This window comes from Macrobrachium nipponense, chromosome 28 (genome assembly GCF_015104395.2).
Source record: "Macrobrachium nipponense isolate FS-2020 chromosome 28, ASM1510439v2, whole genome shotgun sequence".
NCBI classification, from domain to species: Eukaryota; Metazoa; Arthropoda; class Malacostraca; order Decapoda; family Palaemonidae; genus Macrobrachium; species Macrobrachium nipponense.
Window position 1 is genome coordinate 34,866,859 of NC_087217.1, and position 21,857 is coordinate 34,888,715.

General features: G+C 37.1%; 1 protein-coding gene across 2 annotated transcripts in view; it reads right to left on the minus strand.

The window, feature by feature from the left end:
• Window positions 1-407: 407 nt before the first annotated feature.
• LOC135201662 (homeobox protein unc-4 homolog) overlaps window positions 408-21,857 on the minus strand; it is a 37,303-nt gene continuing 15,853 nt past the window's right edge. For both annotated transcript variants that reach the window (XM_064230774.1, XM_064230775.1), the window contains exons 2-3: window positions 4,470-4,648; window positions 408-2,939 (exon numbers count right to left, since the gene is read on the minus strand). In XM_064230774.1, the coding sequence (XP_064086844.1) occupies window positions 2,154-2,939; window positions 4,470-4,648 (965 nt within the window). In that variant the 3' untranslated portion in view covers window positions 408-2,153. The remainder of the gene's footprint in view (window positions 2,940-4,469; window positions 4,649-21,857) is intronic.

The following is a 21,857-nucleotide window of genomic DNA, read 5'->3' on the forward strand; positions in this document are numbered from 1 at the left end:
GTGACTCAGAAAGACAAACACGTGTGGGTTGAGATAATGCGAAAAATTTTCTCAAGGCTGGCCGACCTTCAACTATCTATCTACATATATACATATATATATATATATATATATATATATATAATATATATATATCAATATATATATATATATGTGTGTGTGTGTGTGTGTGTGTGTGTGTGTGTGAATGTATATATTCATACATACGTATATTCCTGTTGTGTCTTGCGGGTTACCTGCAAACAATGATTACTCAGATTTGCGAAGATAAATTCTTTTTATTTCATAACTGGTCAACTATGTTGGTCTGGTTTATATTTATTTATTCATTTCATCCGCTTTAAAAGTAGAATTGTTCTTTGCTTATGATGTAGGGAAGGTGAGGACAAACACCGCATTTTCTCTTTTGCATATATTTTTCCAGAATCAAGATTTTTTTTATTTGCCAAGAGAAAAAGAATTAAAATGAATACAAATTATTTTCCATTTTTTCAACAACAATAACAATGATAATTACAATTAACATACTCCTTCTCTGCCAAGGAAGTCCCCAGTTCTTTTCAAGTTCTATTAATTATTGTTCATGAAATATTGAAGAATATGTACAGTTTTCATCAACACTAATGACGTATTTGCCGTAGTTCAAAAATTTGTCTGATGTTATCGAAACCTTTATGATAACAGACTTATTAGATATTGAATTTTTATTCAAGAATCGTCTAATACTATTATGAGATGGAAGAGTCTTACTCTTTGGGGAAATTGTTTCATCAGAATAAGCAAGAATTCACAGCTACCGTTTTAAATAAATTATAACTAAATTTCAGTTACCGTCGCTTATGGCGACTTCCTGGCCGAGATGCATATTATAAAATAGTTCATACAGTGACTGATACTTACTATGTCACAGCAATCTGATACTTCGCACCAAAACACTCTATTTCCATACCATCTTATGGTAACATTTCGTTTTTGTATTTGGTATTCCATTTGCAAAGTCTCTCTCTCTCTCTCTCTCTCTCTCTCTCTCCTCTCTCTCTCTCTCTCTACTCAAAAAAAGAAATGTTTTCATAGGAATGAACTCATTTCTTCCAGAAAGCACATATTTGTATTTTGAACGATGTACCACTTTAAGTCTATGAATTAACAGATTGGTTAAAAATCAGAAAAAAAGGTGACATTGTATTACGCAACTCCGGACACTGAACTGGCGCCGATTGACAACAATCATGACGATGGATACATTCATTTCAAATAATACGGAACTATCTGAGAGAAAATAAAAACACACCGTAGGATGTTACAGTACTCTAGTGCTTGGAGTGCCAAGATATACCGAAAGTGCAACTCTCACATACCATTAAACACACAAATGTTTATTTATCACCGGCTGAGAAATAGTGAAAATGATCACTTTTGGTTTGATTACACCTGACCACGACACAAGTATTTACAGAACAAAATGTTTATTAAAGATGCATTCATATCAAGATCAAAATACAACTGTTATCTGTTCATCTTTTCTAGTCTTGTATTTGAACTTTTATTTTTTTAATCTTGGGTTATCGATCGCCCGATCATATTTTTCACCTGCAAAACATCCATAACAGCTATGGATGCGAAAGGGTGTTTGTCGTCTGCAGACGTATATTTGGAATCTCTCAGTGAGACAACTGAGAATATTCGAACCAAATCTCTTGGAAATTCAGTTCGCCTTCGCCCAAATGAAAGGTTTGTTTTCATAGGAATGATGAATTACAAAAATAATTAGTTTGTGATGTTCCCAGTGAAAGAATTACAATTGGCCGTTATGGATTTCCTAGCAAACCCCCAATTACTGATGAATTTTCGCTCAATTTAGCCACATTGATTAATAGCAATTGAAAGGCTCCTAACGCAAAATACTTGGATTACTGATTTTGCGTAAAAATGAAGCTCTGGTTAATATATATATAACAAAACACTTTTGTGGTATACACAATGGCACAGTTTATATAATTTCATCTTTGAAGTTGCACATTTGACTGAACGATAAAATCTGTCGACAACCGTATCTGAGCCTCTCACTGATTTCAAGAGTTTTGTGCAGAAGTCGACGGAAATAACTTATCACGCTTTCCTTTGTGACTAGGCCTAAACCTGGACATGTGCAATCAGCACTCCCTTCCTGGACTGTTGTCGTCCGATAACTCCTCTGGTTTGCAAGTACTGGCCGCAGCAGCAATGTCTACGCGACTTCTTATACCTGTAGAAGTATCAGAAATGTCTCGCGAGGTCAGCGACGTGGAAGAGGTAAGAGAGACCAGCGACCCAAGAGTGGCCAAGGAGTCCATCGGGTCTGGAGACATGGTCTCTGAGGTTAACTGGGTAGTCGCGCTCTGATCCTCCGATGTGTAATTCAAAGGTTCTGTAGACGTTTCCGATATGTTGAAATCCGAATCTTGGGCTTCGTGTTTGGTGGAATGAAGGTGAAGTGAGTGAGGTGTATCCTGCGGGGTGGGAGGGGGAGTGGGTGCCCCTCTCAGCAGGGTACCTGGGGAAGGAGGCCCTCTGTCCTCTGGGCGGGATGGCGCCAGTATGCTTTCGATAGAAAAAGTAGGTCTCTTCACTAAAGTATCCTCTTGAGGCTGCATCCGTTGCTCTTGCTCCGACCCTCCCACGACGTCGATCTCAGGCTCCGACCGGTGCTGAGTTTCATACTCACGACGAAGTTGGTCGATGGTAACATGAACGCCCTTGAGAGCCAGTTTCCTCTGCTGGCGTTCAAGCTGCTTGATGATTTTTTTCTCCCTGCGGAGACGTTCTTTTCGTTCTAGTTCCTCCGGGGGGATAGGCTCCCCTGAGCATGTCTGAGGATGGGCATTGTGGGCTGGACGACCTGGGCCTTTCCTGGTGTGCTCCTTCTTCCGCCATTTCGCTCGTCGGTTCTGAAACCACACCTTCCAAGAGACGGGAAAAAATGGGAAAAATCAATCAATGTCCGAAACCGAGAAATAAAATTATTATTGGCAGCATACGAAAAATAGACTCGGTGTTTCCTCTGTGGTACAATTTGCTTTTAAATAAATATGCTGAATGTTAAGATACCTTCAGGACATAATACTTAGAACTTGAGGATTGCTTTCACACATGATTATAAAAGAAATATAAACTGGAAGCTTCTCTTTGTCAACCTACGTCCTTCTTACATAATGACAATGCTACCTTCCTTACTGATTAGGCCCGGACTTTCATTATTGTAAATATTTGAGAGTAGTAAAATGATAATGATATAAGTTGTTCTATTCTTGCATGTAAGACATTAGTGGTGAGACATGTTGTTCTTGGAGTAACTGAACATTTAACGTGCTTAAATGCTTAATTAATCATATTGAAAATCATTGCCTAATAATGTTAGTAGTTTTTGAGCATCAGGTGGATGACTAAGCAATAAATTTTAGCACAAAACTCCATTTAGTATTAGGACAGGCATATGGTTCAAGAAGAGAACTATACTAATAGCATAAACGCTTGAAAATTACTCATAAAACAAGTACTAGAACAATTTTACGGTTTAAACCTACGTTGCTTGTTCTTAAATGTTTGGGATTTTTATACCTGGCTGTTTCCATTACAAGTTTGTTTCTGTTCATGAAATCAATGAAAAGTTCTCATAAGAACTTGAAGCTTAAATGCATTTATTTTCAATTAAACTATTACTATTTAGATTATTATTTATAACAAACCAAAACACAAACACCAACCAAGAAAGCTGTCAGAGGGCGGTCAACTTTCTGATTATATCAGCTAAAAATACATAAAGTAATTTGGATTCTGTCCTTTAATGGCTTCTTGTTTTACTGTGGACAAGTTGTTTTCCGTTATTTGCCAATGGGAACATTTTAAAGAGAATAGTAAGGCCATGTAATCTGAGATTTTCTTGCCATTTTTGCTTACGCGGCGTTTCCGGTATACTGACAAATGTCACAAATAACTATTGGGATAAGTTCTGTTTTTATGATTTCAAACCACCATTCATTCTATCACATTAAATGCTGCCAAAGAGCGTCTTCTTGGGAAATGGAGAAAATAGTTATGTAAGCATGAATACAAGAATTAAATTTGATATCTTGTCGATGTTTAATGGCTAAAGTGGGAAATCAGAAGGCTCCTCTTTGTAGCGAATAACCTATTCGCTGCATCTTAGCAATATACTAAATTTCATGTATTCAGCGAGCCCCTTTTGTCTCCTTTTTACTTCAGAAATATCACAAATTTCTTTAATTTTGAGAATGATGGTTATGCCACGATAAAAACCTAAAATGGAAGCTCTCCATCTGAAATGCCTTATCAGTTAACTGAAGCCAGCATCAAAGTATTTACAGGGCAAACCGCATGGGATTTTAAAGGCGTCTGTGACCCTATCCGTGGCAATGCCAGTTCACAAAAATGAATTCCTCAGTATCTGAAGACGAAGGAAAGTTCCTCACAGCGACTCTGGATTCCGTGAGGCCCAGCCTCATCGCCAGCGCCTCCCTCATGAACACATCTGGGTAGTGGGATGCCTCGAACGCCCTCTCCATCTCCTCCAGCTGCCAAGAGTTGAAGTTCGTCCTTGAGCGACGGCGCTTGGCCGCTGCGTCCCCATCCAGGCTTCCATCTTCACAGTCTGGAAGGAAAAAGAGGCTCATGGAAGACCAGCAGACTTTAATGCACGGCTCTCTTCAAGGAACTAATAGTCCACTGCTCATCGCTGACATATAAATATGCGCACATACTAGTTTTATGGATTTCAAATGGAAAATACATATGAAGATTATGGATTAAAACCCTTAATGTTAGACATCAAAATCTTGTGAGTAGAATAACTGAGTTGGCCTTTAATGGATTTGTGGTTCAACTGAAGTTAAAGTTTAGAGGCAACCGAAGGAGTCGATAGTAAACATGAAATGCAAATGTACCAGACCAAGAGCCGTTAATAATATTTCCTGGTGAGCTTTGTTGCCACCAGTTAAGTACCACGTAAAATGAGCCAGCAACAAGCCTTGCCCAGTTCCTCCAAGCTCTTATCCACAAAACCTGGTTACATCCTCATTCTCTACCTCTCTGCTAAACACTTCGCAAATTAATGACTTTTTTTATGTGGGCCAGATACCAAGACTATCTCGGTACAAAAATAGGCAGCTGCTACATCATTATTCGTATAATTGAACAAAGCTTTATTTAATTGTGCATTGAAAGTCATTTTTCATACAAGTATGTAACAGGATAACTTGTTATACAGTCTTGGAACACTTTTAGTTCCATGAAGACAACTAGAACTCAGGAAATCTCAGCTGTTAAGTCATTAGCTCACATTCTGTGTTTGTTACCCATTTACCAATGATCCTGTTTAGCTTCTGTTAAGAGAATAGGAAAGGAATATTCTGTACAATGTTTTATTTCTTTATTTATAAAACATTGTGTTTGACTGTTTAAGCACATTCATATTTTTTTTTTATTTTTCGTTGAAATTATATTCAAGAAAATGTTGATAAACACCCTATGAAGGTTATCTGCTTTGTTACATTCATTGCATTCCGTGAAACCATATCTTTTTACCTTATTGTATTTACTTATTTAACTAAACCGATGTTAGTTTCACTTGATGTAAATTTATATAAATTGATGTAGATTTCATTTGACGGATGAGCCCAGTACTGTTACAACGTCATGACCTGAACCTTCCAAGATGCTCTTGGGATTAATGATTGGAAATACCTTTATGCGCGTGACAGTGAAGCTGAAATACACAAACGAAAGAGCTTTTTGCAAAGACGGGGGGGAGGAGGAGGAATTACCACCCTTGAAGAAAGGTATGAGGTCAGTAGGGCGGCGGTGTATGTAACTGCAGGAATAATGCTCAAGAAGATGCTGGCCTGTAAGGTGCTATGTTGTCTGGCACCAGGGATAACTTTATGTTTAAAGCAAAGACATCATTTGTCTGCTCAGTTCGTTTCAAGCCTGATGTCATATTAACGCTGTAGGAGACTAGGCAACATGAAGGAGGTTGGTGATTCACAAGTTCCTAAAGAAAACCTTGATTACTATAGCTGGAGATGCAATTCCGGAACTCTCCCACTATCGCCTTCTCCCACGTCTACATCTAATCTTATGAACGATGCTACTACAACTACTACTACTAGTTTCTGGTTGCTCTTGAAAAATCAACACTTCAATCCCTACAAATGGAGCTACTATGGTGTTAGCACTTAGATGTTTATATTGTCATCATTATTATTATTGAAGTTTTCCGTCTGGAAGGAGTAGTTCACTTCTCATAAACTGGGCTGCTAGTTCTTCGAGTTAATAATATTATTATTAATAATATTATTAAAGATTCCCGTTCTGGAGAATCAGAAGTTCACTTCTTATAAGCAGAGGCGATACTGCTATCATTTTCCCGTGCTATGCCTTCAAAAATGCAACTATACTATATCTGCTACATCCGCTATTGTTATTATCATTGTGTAAACATTCGTATGGAGCGATTTTACTTGTATTGTATGTTTGTCTACCTTCAGGTAGTGACATCAAGCCAGCAGATGGCGTGATCGAGCAAATTTTGTAGCCGATGAAAGATGATTGAGCACTAAAGCGAAAGATAAATCGAAAAGAAGAGAAAATGTTCACTTTAAAATTTGACCGAAGTAGAAGTACTGGAAATGGTATCAGTTCTTCATTAATTAGAATAAATGGGAAAACTATTTATAGCTGAAATTCTAAATTAAGGGAAGTATTGGCCAGTCCTCTGAGTGCCGTTATCAGCTCAGTTGACTGGTTAAACTATTGTAATAACATCAGTAGTAAGGGAAGTATATTTCAAAGGCAATGTTATCAACTATCATCTATTTTTGGTGAAATAAATGAGACCCATGATCGCTAAGGCAATATCACACTCCTGCAGATATGGATGACTCTTCCTCAAATTCTAGTTATTATAATTGCAATCTCTGCTTTGATGAATAAGAGAGTACTTGCTTTTAAACGTTACAATATTAGTATCGGGAAAGACATAATGAACAGTCTTCACAATTTTTAGTGTCATTTATATGAATCGACAGAAATGTTTTTAAGTTGTTTTGGGTGATTCCTTGCCAGTCTGGTCTAGTCCTGTTCATGATAGCATTGTGATCTTTTTATTATTTTTGTCAGCTAATGGCATCGTCGTTGCTGACTTTGAAATTAGAGTATTATTTTTCGCATTACCATCACAGGCATTTCTTTCTTCCAGGTGGATGTAAAAGAGCGGTCCATGACCTTTTCCTCAGAGATGATATTGTTCAAGTGAGGGATTTCCTTTCCTACCAGCCCTGATAATTAATAAGATTATGCAGAAGAGCATAATATATCTTATGATAAATAATGACGAAGGTATACGATTAATTAAAGAGTCTTTAAAGATTAACAAGGCATCACTGGACAAAAGGCGGCGCTTACATGGTGTACTTGAATCAGGCAGAGAAACCACGAAGTGCATAATAGACAGTTGATTGAAAATTTTAGTAAATAGTAAAGGTGATACTATAAAGTGCAATTGTTTTGAGGTTCACAAGAGGAGAAACAAGATATCAAGCATAGAAGATGAGAAATGTTTAGTGAATTTGTACCAGAACTTTAAAGGAGAACTAAATGCATGCAGAGAGAAACGCTTATAAGCGATGAGTTCATATTATAAATGATCCAAGCGAGGGACGCTGTAAGAAATGTATGAGGTAAACATAAAAATTAAATAATGGGAAGGTGCTATGGACCTGTAATACAATAATGAATGCATACTTAAGTCTCTGATCAAGGTCTGAAAAGTGCTGGAAGTACCAATGAAATCCGTTCTGCCATTTTGTATGATAGTTATTGAAGATATTTCAAGTCATAAGTGCATTCTTTGGTATGCAGGTGAAGTGACAGAAGGCAATTCTCGGGAAAGAAAAAACGGAAGATTTTCAGTGGAAGAGCATCCGGTTTAGAAAAGGAAGAAGCTGCGTGATGAAATGGTGCTACAAAACACTTGTGTGATATGCTACAAGTAAAAGCGTAGTGTATGTAATTTACATGGGCATAAAAATACTTTTGACATTAAGTTATAATGATGTGTCGGTATTAGGATAAATCGTGAAAAGGTAGCTTTTTAGGAAAAATAAAAATCTGAGGTTAAAAGGAAAACGTTTCTTGGATATGGAGATGGCAAAGTGCCTGGTTCTGTATTGAAGTAGGTCTCAGAAAGTTGTTTTTTTTTATCAGCATGGCAGAAAAAGAACAGTCTTAGGCGCAGGCGTATGGGACAAGAAATGGGGTCGTGAACAATTGCAAAGATTGCTGAAGTTGATTAGTGAATGTTTTCTTGATGTCAAAGGAATGAAAGTGGTTGCCGGCGTAGGTATTCAGGAACCAGTACTATGGATACTGGTTGTATGAAGGAGAAATGAATAATTGAGCAGATCCAGCAAGAACTGTATTGGGAACTCTCAGGGAATTTTGGAGTGGAAAGCCAATGAGAAAGATAATTTTGTAACGGAAGAATTGATTGCTAAAGCAATACCACCTCATTTAAATAGGGATGGGAGTATAATGTTGAGCGCAAAGGAAAATATTAGAATCAGGCGAGATGAGTCGTCTGGTATTATATGTAGAGTCAGTTCATGGATCAGTGTACTGAGGTGGTTGTGTCACGTGAAGACTAAAGAGGAGGTGGGTTGGTGAGAAGTGTGAATAAATCGGACGTCTCCTTGGAAAAGTGGCAATCGAGACCAAGTCGATGACAGGGTAAGTGTTTCAACAGAAAAACCTCAATATATATATAAAAAAAAATTGCAGAGTGCGCACATGTTAGAGGGAAGTGACAGTTTGTGAACGGTGCGGTACCGAAGCTCTTCTGTGTGAGGGAGCAGTTGCCGTCAACATTTTCTGTACCAGATTAAGTACTTTCAAGATATCTTATTCGAATATTTTTATGTATGACGTCCACACCTATAAGGAATAGATTATGCATACGTAGAATATTGTAGACCAGACTTTGGAAAATAAATTACCTTTATGTGACACCCCTAAAGCATTCTACAAAGGAAGTGAGAAAATATTAATGAGAGATTAGTATTCTTATCTTTTTTTTTAAATAAGGCACTTTTTGTCTTAATCCGAAACCGATCACTAATCTCTTACCTGATGCTCTCTCTCTCTCTCTCTCTCTCTCTCTCTCTCTCTCTCTCTCTCTCTCTCTAAGCTATTCCAAGACTATGTTTTACCAACGGTTTTGGTCGTTTATTTCACGATTCTAACTTTGTTTTCTATCATCACAAATCACTGGTTTACGAGGTCGTAAAGGGGGAATCATATTAACTAGTGATTTGCAGTAGACACAGAGGCTGAAATCGCTCCAAACTCCCCAGAGATTAATGGTACCTTATGTATAGGTGTGCATGCATTTGTGAACACTTTATATAAATATATACTATATATTATATATATGATATATATATATATATATATATATATATATATAGTATACACGTGTATACTACTACGTATATATGTATATACATACGTATATATATGTATATATATATATTTATATTCTATATTTATTATATATTATAGAATATCCTATACGTATATATATATATATATATATATATATATATATATATATATACATACATATATATATATATATATATATAATATATATATATGTGTGTGTGTGTGTGTGTGTGTGTGTGACTGTCTGTCTGGGGGGAGGGGGTTGCGGGAAGGGATGCTGGTTTGGTGATCAGCTTGGAAATGGCAGAACAGAAGAACAGATGCACAGCATACACATTTCAATATCTTACTCTTCCATAAGAGTTTTTTTTTTTTCAGCAAGAGCGTCGATGAAAGTGGAAAGATGAGAGTTGTGTTCTGTAATGACATAACTAACCGTTGATGTTATAGCTCCAGATAAATCTCAATAAATCAGTCTTTCAATCTGAAATGCTGAGGAAATTACTCAAAAATTGCTCACGATCAGTCAAAAGTATTCAGATTTTGGATGCATCTCGATGTCGTTCATTTGCAAGAATTGGTTTCCATAAATTGATAGAATACCTTTCCCAAGATCGTCTTTCCACTTCACGGAAAGTATAAAGATTTCAGGTCAGAAAGATCATTCGGTTTATTCAAATAACTCCATATTGAATGTAGAAATGCATGCAGAATAAAATCAGTAAAATAATAGTTGATCCCAACTTCAAAGTAATCGATAGACTCGTGTTATGCAATAAAGGAGGCAGCAGAACTCAGAGAAAACAAATGAGAGAGAATTCCATAGTTGGCGAAACATGAATAAATCAGGCAGTGAGAGATTCCTGTACCTCACAGAATTGTACCTCATCAGGACATCGAGAAACTTGTTGTCATTAATTATTGTTGTGAATAAGATGCGACCAAATCATTATCAAAAGAAAAGCAGACAACACTAGCAACGGCAATAAGAGGTTGTAAACCTTCGCTAATGAACTATCATAGTACCCCAATACACACGAGCATTCGTTGTTTCTTTGAATATGCGTGAGTGACACTAACAATAAACAAAGTAATATTAAAATTTGGGAAAGGTCCTTAGGCATAGTCAATCTAAAAATTGAATAAATATATGAATTAATTTTTTTACAAAAATCAAGCGAATACTTTTGATACGGTTCGTCCACACTTGAGTAAAACCTGTCATAAACACACGGCGGCAACTTATCTCTTACATATCACAAACTTGTTGAAAACAAGTGTAACGACCGTAAGTCGAGAGCGAACCTTTGTCCACTCCTGAATAGTCTTATAAAAAATCATTCACGTCTATTCAAAGTGATCGTAGTGACTGTGCAATAGGTCGCCAAAACGGGTGTTCATGACGTGCTTTACGGTAGTGTGGACGCATTCTTAGTTTTCACGTAGTCCTGATGGCGTTGAATACTACAACAGTTTGTTGATTTACATTTTACATTATTTTAGATAAAGAACTCTTAATCTGAGTTCAGATAAGAAAACACGATGGTGACTTTGACCGTATGCTCTCCTTCTACAGCTTAAATATTCGAGAGCACTGATGCTATGTTAACCGTTAATCTCCTAAACAATTAAGTTATAAAACATCTGAGTAGAGGTGCTGCTGGCGACTGGAGAAAGTGCTCAAAGAAATCAGCATTCTTCCAGATGCGGTCATGATTTCTAAGACAATTCAGATTTGCTAATCTTTGTTTATTACTTCCTCTCTCTCTCTCTCTCTCTCTCTCTCTCTCTCTCTCTCTCTCTCTCTCTCTCTCTCTCTCTCAGGAGCTCAAGCGCGGCATGCAAACAATCAGAATCTGAAATATTTAATGGCCCATACCCACCCACCCTCGCAAAACCCAGATCAATTTCTTCAGATCCGAAAAATACATTTTTTCCCCTTTTTTCATGTATACTTTCTTAGTTTTTCGTAACTCTATATTATCAATATATCAGTACTATCAAAATTGACGGGAACGTAAGAAAAGGCCAAGACGGCGGGCCTGTATCCTATGAATGTGAGTACCGCCCCGATCAAGGTATCTTCGTTCTACATACATGTGAGCCGATGGGAAGAGAGGTTGACTCCGGAGTGGATGACGGTTTCTCTAAACGAGGAGTTTATTGTCCGTAGCCTATCTGTAGTATACACAGGAAACAGTGTGTATATCGTTGTTATTTATAGAAGTGCCAGTTTTCACACCGTAATCTTCTTGGTACGGTATTCCATTTTAGTATTATTTATCCTATTTTAAAAGTTCTTTAAAACAGAAAAAAACAATGAACTAAGAAAACCAGTCTACGAAGACACCTGCTGATAAATGGGGAAATATGCTTACATTTCGCTTAATTCATTACACAGTGTAACTCATGTATGTCTTTATAGACCTTTAGAGCAAGTCGAGAATTGGGTGCAGAAGTCATGGATGGAAAATTCTTTCTGCTTTATCATATTTTGTAATTGTTGCATTCAAGATGATCCCTTTTCACGGGTACATACTTTTCTATGATCAAAACGCCGAGGGACATTAGATCATTTGATCAACTGAAGGCAGTACAAAATAGCCTCAACTGCCTTCTGCCGCCACTGCTGGCTGAGCTCTGGAACAGTTGCGAGTTCGTCCGACGTCCTCGGGTGTTTGAAGTAACCGACGTGTTGCAACGTCGCGCTGACAATCTGCCTAGCGTGGAATTGCCTCCTTAAATAACAGGTCATGGGACGGCGAAAACGTGTTCGCTCCTTTTTTCCTTCACCCTTGAGATATTATCGATGATAATGTTCACACGGCCTGGCGGAAGACACTCGAATTCTGTGTGTAATTTTGATTACACGCGTACTGTGTAATATACACACACCTATGAATATGTAATCACTCATAAAGATACGTATAGCTGAGAGTGCATGAGCGTGTTTGCTTGGTCCTGGGTTTCTAGTTCAATGTATCGACGCTGTACGACTGAAGTAATAATTCTCTCAGTATATCACACACACACACACACATTGCACGCCCCATTTATGAATCCTTTTCTTACTCCATAACTGTGTACTTTCATCTCATTTCGTTTCTCTGACTGTTCGCAATACTTCCTTCATTCGGATAAACAAAGGCCATGGAGACATGACGCACACTTGTCTCAGACCCACTTTTAGACCAAATTCACTGTCTCTCGTGTGCATATTCTAATACAGTTTGCTTCCATCAAGGATTTTTTTTTTTTTCTGTCGATTCAGTCGTAAAAGTATTTTTTAGGTCTATGCGCGCCCGTAAAGCCTTTTCTTCTTATTCCTCTTCTTCTTCTTGGAACGTGTGACATAACTGCATCGTTGAATCCACACACCGTCGTTATTGCCTCAGCAAATCTTTCTGTCATCATGCTTACCATCCAAGTCCAAATTCTACCATGCAGTCCACCATTACATCTACCAACTTCCTCTTCAATTTATTCTGTACAAACACGTAATCAAGGAAACTTCTCACCATTGTCCCTTTCCTTGGCACACATATGAATATCCTTCTGTATAAACCTAGTGGGTGAATGGGTGCGTGTGTGGAGTATGTGTTTGAGCGTAGGATCATTTATATGTCATTGCATTGTGTGAGAGCAAAACATAGCACACGAGCATACTTTTGATTTCCTGTTCCTAAATCCCTCAGATGCTTCTTATAATGACAATGATACGGTTACTGAGACTGCTTGTGGTTATGATTTTTTTTTTTTTTTTTTTTTAACTCTCGCTAACGGTCATGCGCTTGTCACATTGGAGGTAACTGAAGTTCATTTGCTAAAAGCCAAGTAGATCTTGGAACTTCTCCTGTAGTAAGGCACATGGATATTAAAATAATTTTTCATTTAATTTATAAATAGGTGATAGACCTTGTTGGGCAATAATGACAAGTCGTTCAATTCACAGACGCTTGCGGTGTCCTTTAGCGTGGAAGTTTGAAGCACTTGTGGTAATCCAACCGCTGAGTCAAGGAACCCTAGTTTTCAGATCTAGGTAGTTCCCCGTTGGACGAGTGGTTTTCCGCACTCGGCTACCAGTCCGGTGGTCTGAAGTTCGATTCTCGGCTCGGCCAACGCGGAGTCAGAGGAGTTTATTTCTGGTGATAGAAATTCATTTCTCGATATAATGTGGTTCGGATCCCACAATAAGCTGTAGGTCCCGTTGCTAGGAGGCCAATTGGTTCCTAGCCACGCAAAAATATCTAATCCTTAGGGCCAGCCCTACAAGAGAGCTGTTAATCAGCTCAGTGGTCTGGTAAAACTAAGATAGACTAAACTTCAGATCTAGGTTGGAGTCATATATCCTTGACAAGTCAGTGAGTTTTCTGGTTCGATTTCTTTTCATAATTCTTGGGTGATGTCTAAGGCACGTATAGGAATACCTCTCATTACATCCTAGACTATCACCTCGCAGCTTTCCTTGGTAGGAAGAAGATTGCTAACCCTCTGCTGATGAGCAGAGTCCCCCGACGATGGGGATCCAATGTCTACCTTCGGGAATATTTAATATTATCTTGCCATTAGTGGACGTGTCGTTTTAGTTTTCTGTCAAAGAAACTATTGAGGTGGCTATTTGTCCGTCCGTCCTCTGCAAATTGGTATGTTGATGATCCACCCTCCAATCCAGTTCATCACACACCAGATTCCAGCCTTCTATCCTGAGTAGATTTCATTTTATTTACGGTTAAAGTTAGTCATGATCCTGCGTCTAGCACTGCTATAGGTGCCAACAACACAGGTCACCAACGGGCCGCGGCTAAGAGTTTCATGGGCCGTTGCTGAGAGTTTCGTACAGCATTATACGCTGTACAGAAAACTCGATTGCGACGAAGAAACTTCGGCACGTTTATTTATTTTCATTATTGTTATGTGAAGTATTTTCATTTCAGGTTAATACCGTACTATGGCATAATTATGGTGAAAACGGTGTATTAATGGAACTTTGGTGAATGTGTACTTTCGTAATATATATGCGCATAATTCCGTTTAATTTTGAAGTTTCGTAATGACCTCAATAAATATTACACAAATAAAACAGCCAGCAGGATGCCAGATCATTAACAAGTTAGCCTCGAATAGCGTCAAAGGTCACCGACACTTTATGATTCTTGGTCTCTGTTTCTTCGTTCCGTAGGATGCTTTGCTTCAAATAAAAATAAATAAAAATTAAAAAAAGACTGATGTTGCTTAAGCAGCCGATGATGCTGTTGTATTTGCGTCCTGTGTTACGATAGTTGTGAAAGTCATTATTAAGGCAATATTTTGCTCATATTACGTTGATAACTATTGTTATTCTTAACACTAGTTCATGAAAAAATAGCTACCCAGTTAGTTATCAGTATAAAAAACAGTTACTGTAATTTAGAAAATATTGAGTTACTGAATAAAATTTGAATAATTTTACATGAGCTTTTAGTTTAGTATTTATTTCGAAATAGCAGATAAAATCCAATAAACTAATGCCTTATACACATAAATATTAGTTGTTTATATATATATATATATATATATATATATATATATATATATATATAATATATATATATATATATATATATATGAGAGAGAGAGAGAGCTATATATATATACATATATTATATATATATATATATATAATATATATATATATATATGATATAAGTTATATATTATATATCTACCCTGTGGTAGAGGCGTCGTAAAAGGTGACTAAAAGGACAGCTGCTGCCTTTCAGTCTTACTATTTTAGTAAAATGCTCGGCCCACCGCCAATAACAGTGGAAACTGCTGCCTTGCCTGTGACTTTTTACTCAAAGGCGAGGCCCACCGCCAATAATTGTGGTTGATGACAGCAAGGGCACGCGGTCGTAAAAACCCTTTTGCCAAATAATAAACCATGCCTGATGTAAGGAAACGCACATCAGGCAACCAACCCTTTAGTGTAGGGATAACTGTGGGAAGGGATATATATATATATATATATATATATATATATATATATATATATATATATATGTGTGTGTGTGTGTGTGGTGGTAGTGTGTGGTGTGTGTGTGGTATTATATATACATATTATATTATGTATGTTATATATATATAGATAGTAGAGATAATAAATATAGGTAGATAGAATATACATATATATAGATGTGTGTGTTTGTGTGTGATTGTACTAGCTTTTCTTCAGCAATTTCTTCTATCATGGTGACGGTGTCCTGTTATTCCTTTTATCTCTTTCTTTCTTTTATATGGAAATAGCGCTCTGCATTTCCGGTCCAACGCGGCACTTACAGCGAAAATCATGTGTTTTCCCCCGACCGGGATAAACAAAAATAAATGAGGCCCTGACAGTTGTGAAATATTGTGGCAAATTGACTTTTTGTCAGTATCGCACTGTTATTACTGATGAAATTTACTATCGGGTTGATTGTTTATCTGCATTGTTTATGGGTTTGGGTTTATACTCATTCCAGGGCACATGCAATATCTCATATTTTCCATCAGGACCCGTTGATTTCCAAATTGCCTTCGCTATTTCCCAGCATGAACCGATGATTGCCGTAAAAGAAGGTCTTCCGGAGTTGCTGCCACGTTCTCATTGTAGTCTCAAAATGAAACTGGACTCCGGTTAGATTTTCTTTTCAAATACAAGACGTCAAAGGCCGAGATGCTTATCACGACAATTTGAGACACTACCTCTTGGTTCTCTTTGATGCATTCGTGTCATTCCCTTTGAAATACACTGCATAAATTGTTATGCATATTTATAGGTTTCACTCCCGTTTTATCCGTGTAATAGTACTGTTCACATTGTACATTCAGATTCTCTCTGTCAGAACAGATGTCTCATCAAATATTTTTTCTTTTCATGAACAATCGTTATGTTGCTGTCCTTCCATTTCTGACATCTAAGTCGAGTAGTTTCGTCGGTCAGAGAAAGGAGAAGAGAGAGGATCCGTGTTTTGGAAAATATCAGTTTGAAATTGTACCTCTAGATGAGGTTTTAATGCGAAAGGATAATGCTTTAGCATTAATGGTTCTCCCAGAATATGATGCTTGAAGGCTATATTCACATTTATTATAATGACAGCACACTAAAATCTTTTTACAAACCTCAAGTCTCAAGTCATTCTATGAAGTTACATTTTTCCATTATACGAGTATGTATACATCTCAAGCTTTTATTTATCAACAAACTGAATATTTTTACAGCACGAAATCAATATAATTTTGTATCTGGAACTATTATATATCTGAGGATTTAACAAAATGAAGACCAGAATATTTAACTGACGACTGACCCCTTTCTTCTTACAACGAAACTTGAAAATCGGAAAAGGCCGATGCTTTCGCAAGAGAAGGAAATTCCTAATGGTTATATCAGTGAAGCTTGGAAGGTGAGAAACCTTTTAAGTCGCCACTGTTATTATTATTAATATTATTATCATTGTTATTATTATTCAAAATATACGCACATTTCATTTGAAACCCTTGAAATGCTAATCAAATGTCCTAATATTAATATGCCCGTAAGAGTGGAAGAAGGTGGAGCAGAGCAACGAGAGACGTTTAAGAACGATATTAGTCCTGAACGGTGAAGAAATGATCGAAAGATAAATATTCGCGGGCACACATTCGTTGACTTCTTTAAAGTTTCATGTATTCATGCAACGGCCTATAATTCTTAAGCCAGTTTCGATGTTAAAGTATTTTCATTTTAATTTTTTTTTTTTAGCAAATAACATAATTAACTACAAACAAAAATGAAAGAAACGTCATAATTCTCAAATCATCTGCATATTCCCCATTTGAATAGATGTGCATGTAATGTGTGGATATCGGTGTGGTTCATAATTTGGTTATAAACCACTTTGGATAAATTATTTTCACATTTGGTAAAATTCCGTGTGAAGGTACAAGTGAGGCCGTCTGTTCCAAACGAGACGTCTCGCCGATAATTTCCATAAACTTTGTTCACTTAATCACGACGACAGCAGTCATTTTAAAATCCAACTACTGTTTTCCCTCAGGCTCCTAAATGCTCTTTATGTGACGCTCGCTAAATTCCCAGAGCGCGAAAGGTCTAGCCTAGAGTCCATAAATACTGTATTTTACTAATGGGTCTAAATCATGAAAATAAAACGTTGTACCTTAAAATTGCAATAAAATTGTTTAATGTTCTCACTCCTCACGTTAATATCGAGTCGATCTCCTTCGTAAAGTTGTGTCAGGATATGATTCATTTTGTAGGAAATTAGTTTAGTTATGCGAATGCGACCCCCATACCTCACAGTTTACGTGAGACATTTGTCCCAAGGTCATTACCGTCCAAATAACCGATTATTTGCTATTAGGGTTATCTCGGAAAGCCATAAAATTGAACCGTATTTTTCTGAGTTGTACCGTACATCATAGCCATTGCGACAATGGTCAACATCGCCTCTCTGCTATCAGATTATTTCACTGGCAAATATTTTTGTCATTTCCGTGTACTTGCAATAGTATATAAGGAATATAGGTTTGAAAATATAATGCACAGTAATGGATGGGTGCGTAATACTTTTATAATTGAAAATGGAATTTATCAGTTTTCTTTCGCAACGGCCTCAGCCTGGCTCCTTGGATTTTTCTGAGGGACATATTCCTTACACGATCATACACTGTCCTCCCTCATCCATTCGCCATTTGAATTTGACGATGGTTATCCTACTTGAAGGTCGGGTGGAGGTACCTTTAGATCCTTTTATTTCTTTATTATAAAGAACCAATTTCGACACAGGCTTCAGAATCATTTCGGCGATGTTCGAATATTTCTATGTGATTTTGAATGGCCGAAAGCTTGGCAGTGAAATGCCACTTTGCATATTTATGGTCCTGCAATCAGCAATAAAATAAGGCAGATCTGGTCACTATTATCTTGAATACCTACACATGAGTTATATATGTCTTTATAAATGCAAATCTGAATATCATAAATATTTCTCCCATTGTCCTTTCACGGAACGAGCCTTGTCGGAATAAATATGACGGTTAGAGCTCTCCTTTGTTATGATCGGCGGAAAGCTTCGAATTCCAGTTTCTAAACGGCGCAAATGGGCTTCAAAATCCCCATTGTGAATGGCCGATATAATTCACTGTATGGAAAAGGAGCTCTTCAGGGTGAGAAGAACAATTTTCTTGTATACATAGTATATATCATTCATGACAACATCTCCCTTTTGCGCCTATAATTACCCGCAACGCTATTTGTCTTAGTGGGTATATTGAGAACCAAACGCTTAGACGAGGCCTTTTCTCGCACGCTAAGGATATATAGGTGCTTCATTGTGGCTCTTGATTGATTGAGGGCTTTTGTTGCCTACCGAAAATACATTCACTTAATTCTCGATGACTGATTTCCTTCATGGCTGGGCTTGGCGCGTCATCGCTGTAGTTTGCTTTCTTTTACGATTGTGTTCTTTCGCGGCTCTACATAGAAAACCAGGGGCCACGATTTGCATTTCTAAATTTTCATTTTGCTCCTTAGTTTGCAAACGCGTCTTTTTCAAACTGTTGGTGGTAAGAACCACGATCAGTATAACTATTCATTTTCTTTCTTAATTCAAACTAACGGTTCATTTCAATCCCTCGGTTGATCGTTCCACTCGGCGCTTCCGTTCTCCTTCCTTCATTCCCTCGATGCTAACGCCGTCCACTGCTAAGCAATCCTGTTAATGGGATGTGAAAGTTACGGTGATGTCTATCGACGTCCGGAGAGTCTGGCTATTTGGCGAAGAAGGAAAATGAAATGAGGACAAAACCTCTCACTCTTTCTGCCTGGAAATGGCGACACAAGTGACAACTTCCTCGCTTCTTGCGGATCCTCAATGAGCCTCGTGAGGGCGAGGAACAACTTCATATCCTCCATTCGGAACATCCGTCACCTTCTATTGGCAATATGATTGGTGGAGATGACGCCCGCTCGCCCTCCAGCCACGGGGTAGATGGCTGGCGATGGCTATCGCTTCCGCATGATTATGTTTACTCTAAATTGCCCGCTATTAAGCCCCTCTGCCGACTGCCTCACCTGGGGAACCACAGGCCATTCACTTCAGCCCAATAGCATTTCACCCCAGGTGCTCCTGATGTATTGACAGTGAAGGAATAGGAACAGACAGCAATGAAGGTGGAAGAATCGACGTCGCAGTCTGCTTTTGGGTCCCACCGAAAATATCAGCGAAAAATCACTTCTGTACTGAACGCAGAATTTTTAAAAGAGGAGACCTCTTGGATAATACTACATTTGTCGCGGATACCATTTTGTGAGCAGTGTCTCGCAATCATACTCCAAAATACATACAGGAGCACATACCTCTATGAATATTTTCATGTACATGTGTCTATATGTCAGAAAAAGGAACCACGGGCCTACAAAAAATATTTATCTGTATGCATTTCTGTGTATAATAAATAAAATATATATATGCATGCATATCCACACACACACACACACACACACACACACACACACATATATATATATATATATATATATATATATATATATATATATATATATATATATATATATATAGATATATATATATAATATACATGCATACATAAATACATACATACGTAATGTGCACATATATATATATATATATATATATATATATATATATATATATATACATATATATATATATATATATATATATATATATATATATATATATATATATATATCTATATATATATATATATATATATATGTATGTATGTATGTATGTATATAATCTCCATGCGAATCACATCATCTGAAATATGTTCAGTGATGATATAGCTGAGATTTACGTTAGCAAAAGTTACCTTTTAGAGACTGGAAGCAAAAGACTAAAAATCCGGAAACTTAGCGAGAAGGCAATTTACAACAGTTCGTATAGGAAGCGAGAGTCTGATTTTTGAAACATGGCCTCATCTGTATCAGTGACTCTGATCTGTATGGTGTATAGCTATACGCGAGAGCGGCAGGTGAAGCGTGTTCTAGTACTACAGCCAACGAGAGCGTGAAAGGGAACGCTGAAAGGCCTTTCTGGGTGTCACCTCCACCTCCGCATCAGGGGGGGACGCGACGGCGGACGTCAGGAAATTTCCATAATGTCGCAATGTCACCAATGCGCGGATTGGCACTGATGTGTTCCGATTTTTCTTTAATTCGATTAAATCTAGAAAAAAAATTTGATTTTAGCTAAAAGATCGGAAGCGTGGTGATTGAATTCATTTGATATAAATTTCTAGTTTTCTACGAAGCCTGTTAAGTTATATTACATAATTATGTACTTATTTTGATGCACATATCTACGTATTTTAATGCTCTACCCTGCTCGCGATGATTTTTAGTCAAGAAAGGGTTCTCCATTAAGTTTTAATTTCAAGAACAGCATAGCAAAAATTTTATTTAAATTTAGTTTCATTCATAATACAAGTGCAAATGTGTATCACGTCGTACAAAGAACATTTTTCTAAATGTGCTTTAGATACTTTATTCTTTAACTGTGGAAACTTTATTTTACATGTTTGGACCTCAGTGGTATTATGGATCTTTATTTTGTAAATCGAATGCCTTAAATTATTGTTTTTTATTTGCTTGTTTATTTTTAATTTATTCTATTTATTTCTTTACTTTTTTTCTTTTTTGACAAAGGCCACATATCGTGCATCGGAGCCTGCCTTCTTCACCATTGCATGTATGGAGTGGTCATAAGCGTCAGGCTCGAGAGTAGCTTTCTGGCCGCCTTTGCTCCTAACGCTTAGAGTCTGGTGTTGATTACTGTCCAGCATATTCTCTGTCAAGGAAACTCTATAGAATTGCTTCTTATATTAATTGAGCAAATCTGTTACCTGAGTATCATTCGTTCTATGTAAAGTTCTGTAGGATTTTTAAACACTGCCCGCGTCCCCATCCGTAGTAAATATATGCACAATTTAAACACCTCTTTGCTGATTTATCTTGTTAAATGTGGGATTTTCTGCTCATAAAATCTCCATTTGTATGCTACTGAAGTAAAACTGAACTTATTCTAAAAACGGATTAAGTCTAAACAGCATGGAATTTGTAGCTCACTAGTTTATAGTAATTTGTTTTTTTATTTGTAAGAGCATTTTCATTCTCTGAACATATCTATTATTCATGTGTTATAATGTTATGATTTTAATTATCTGTGGGTATAAATTGAAGAAAAGTTATTATTTTCTAACCTCTACAGCATCACGAATTCTTTTTCATGAGGCGATAATTGCCTAATGAGGTATTATAAACTAATGAAATAAACAAAACGAAAGTCAATGCTAGCAGT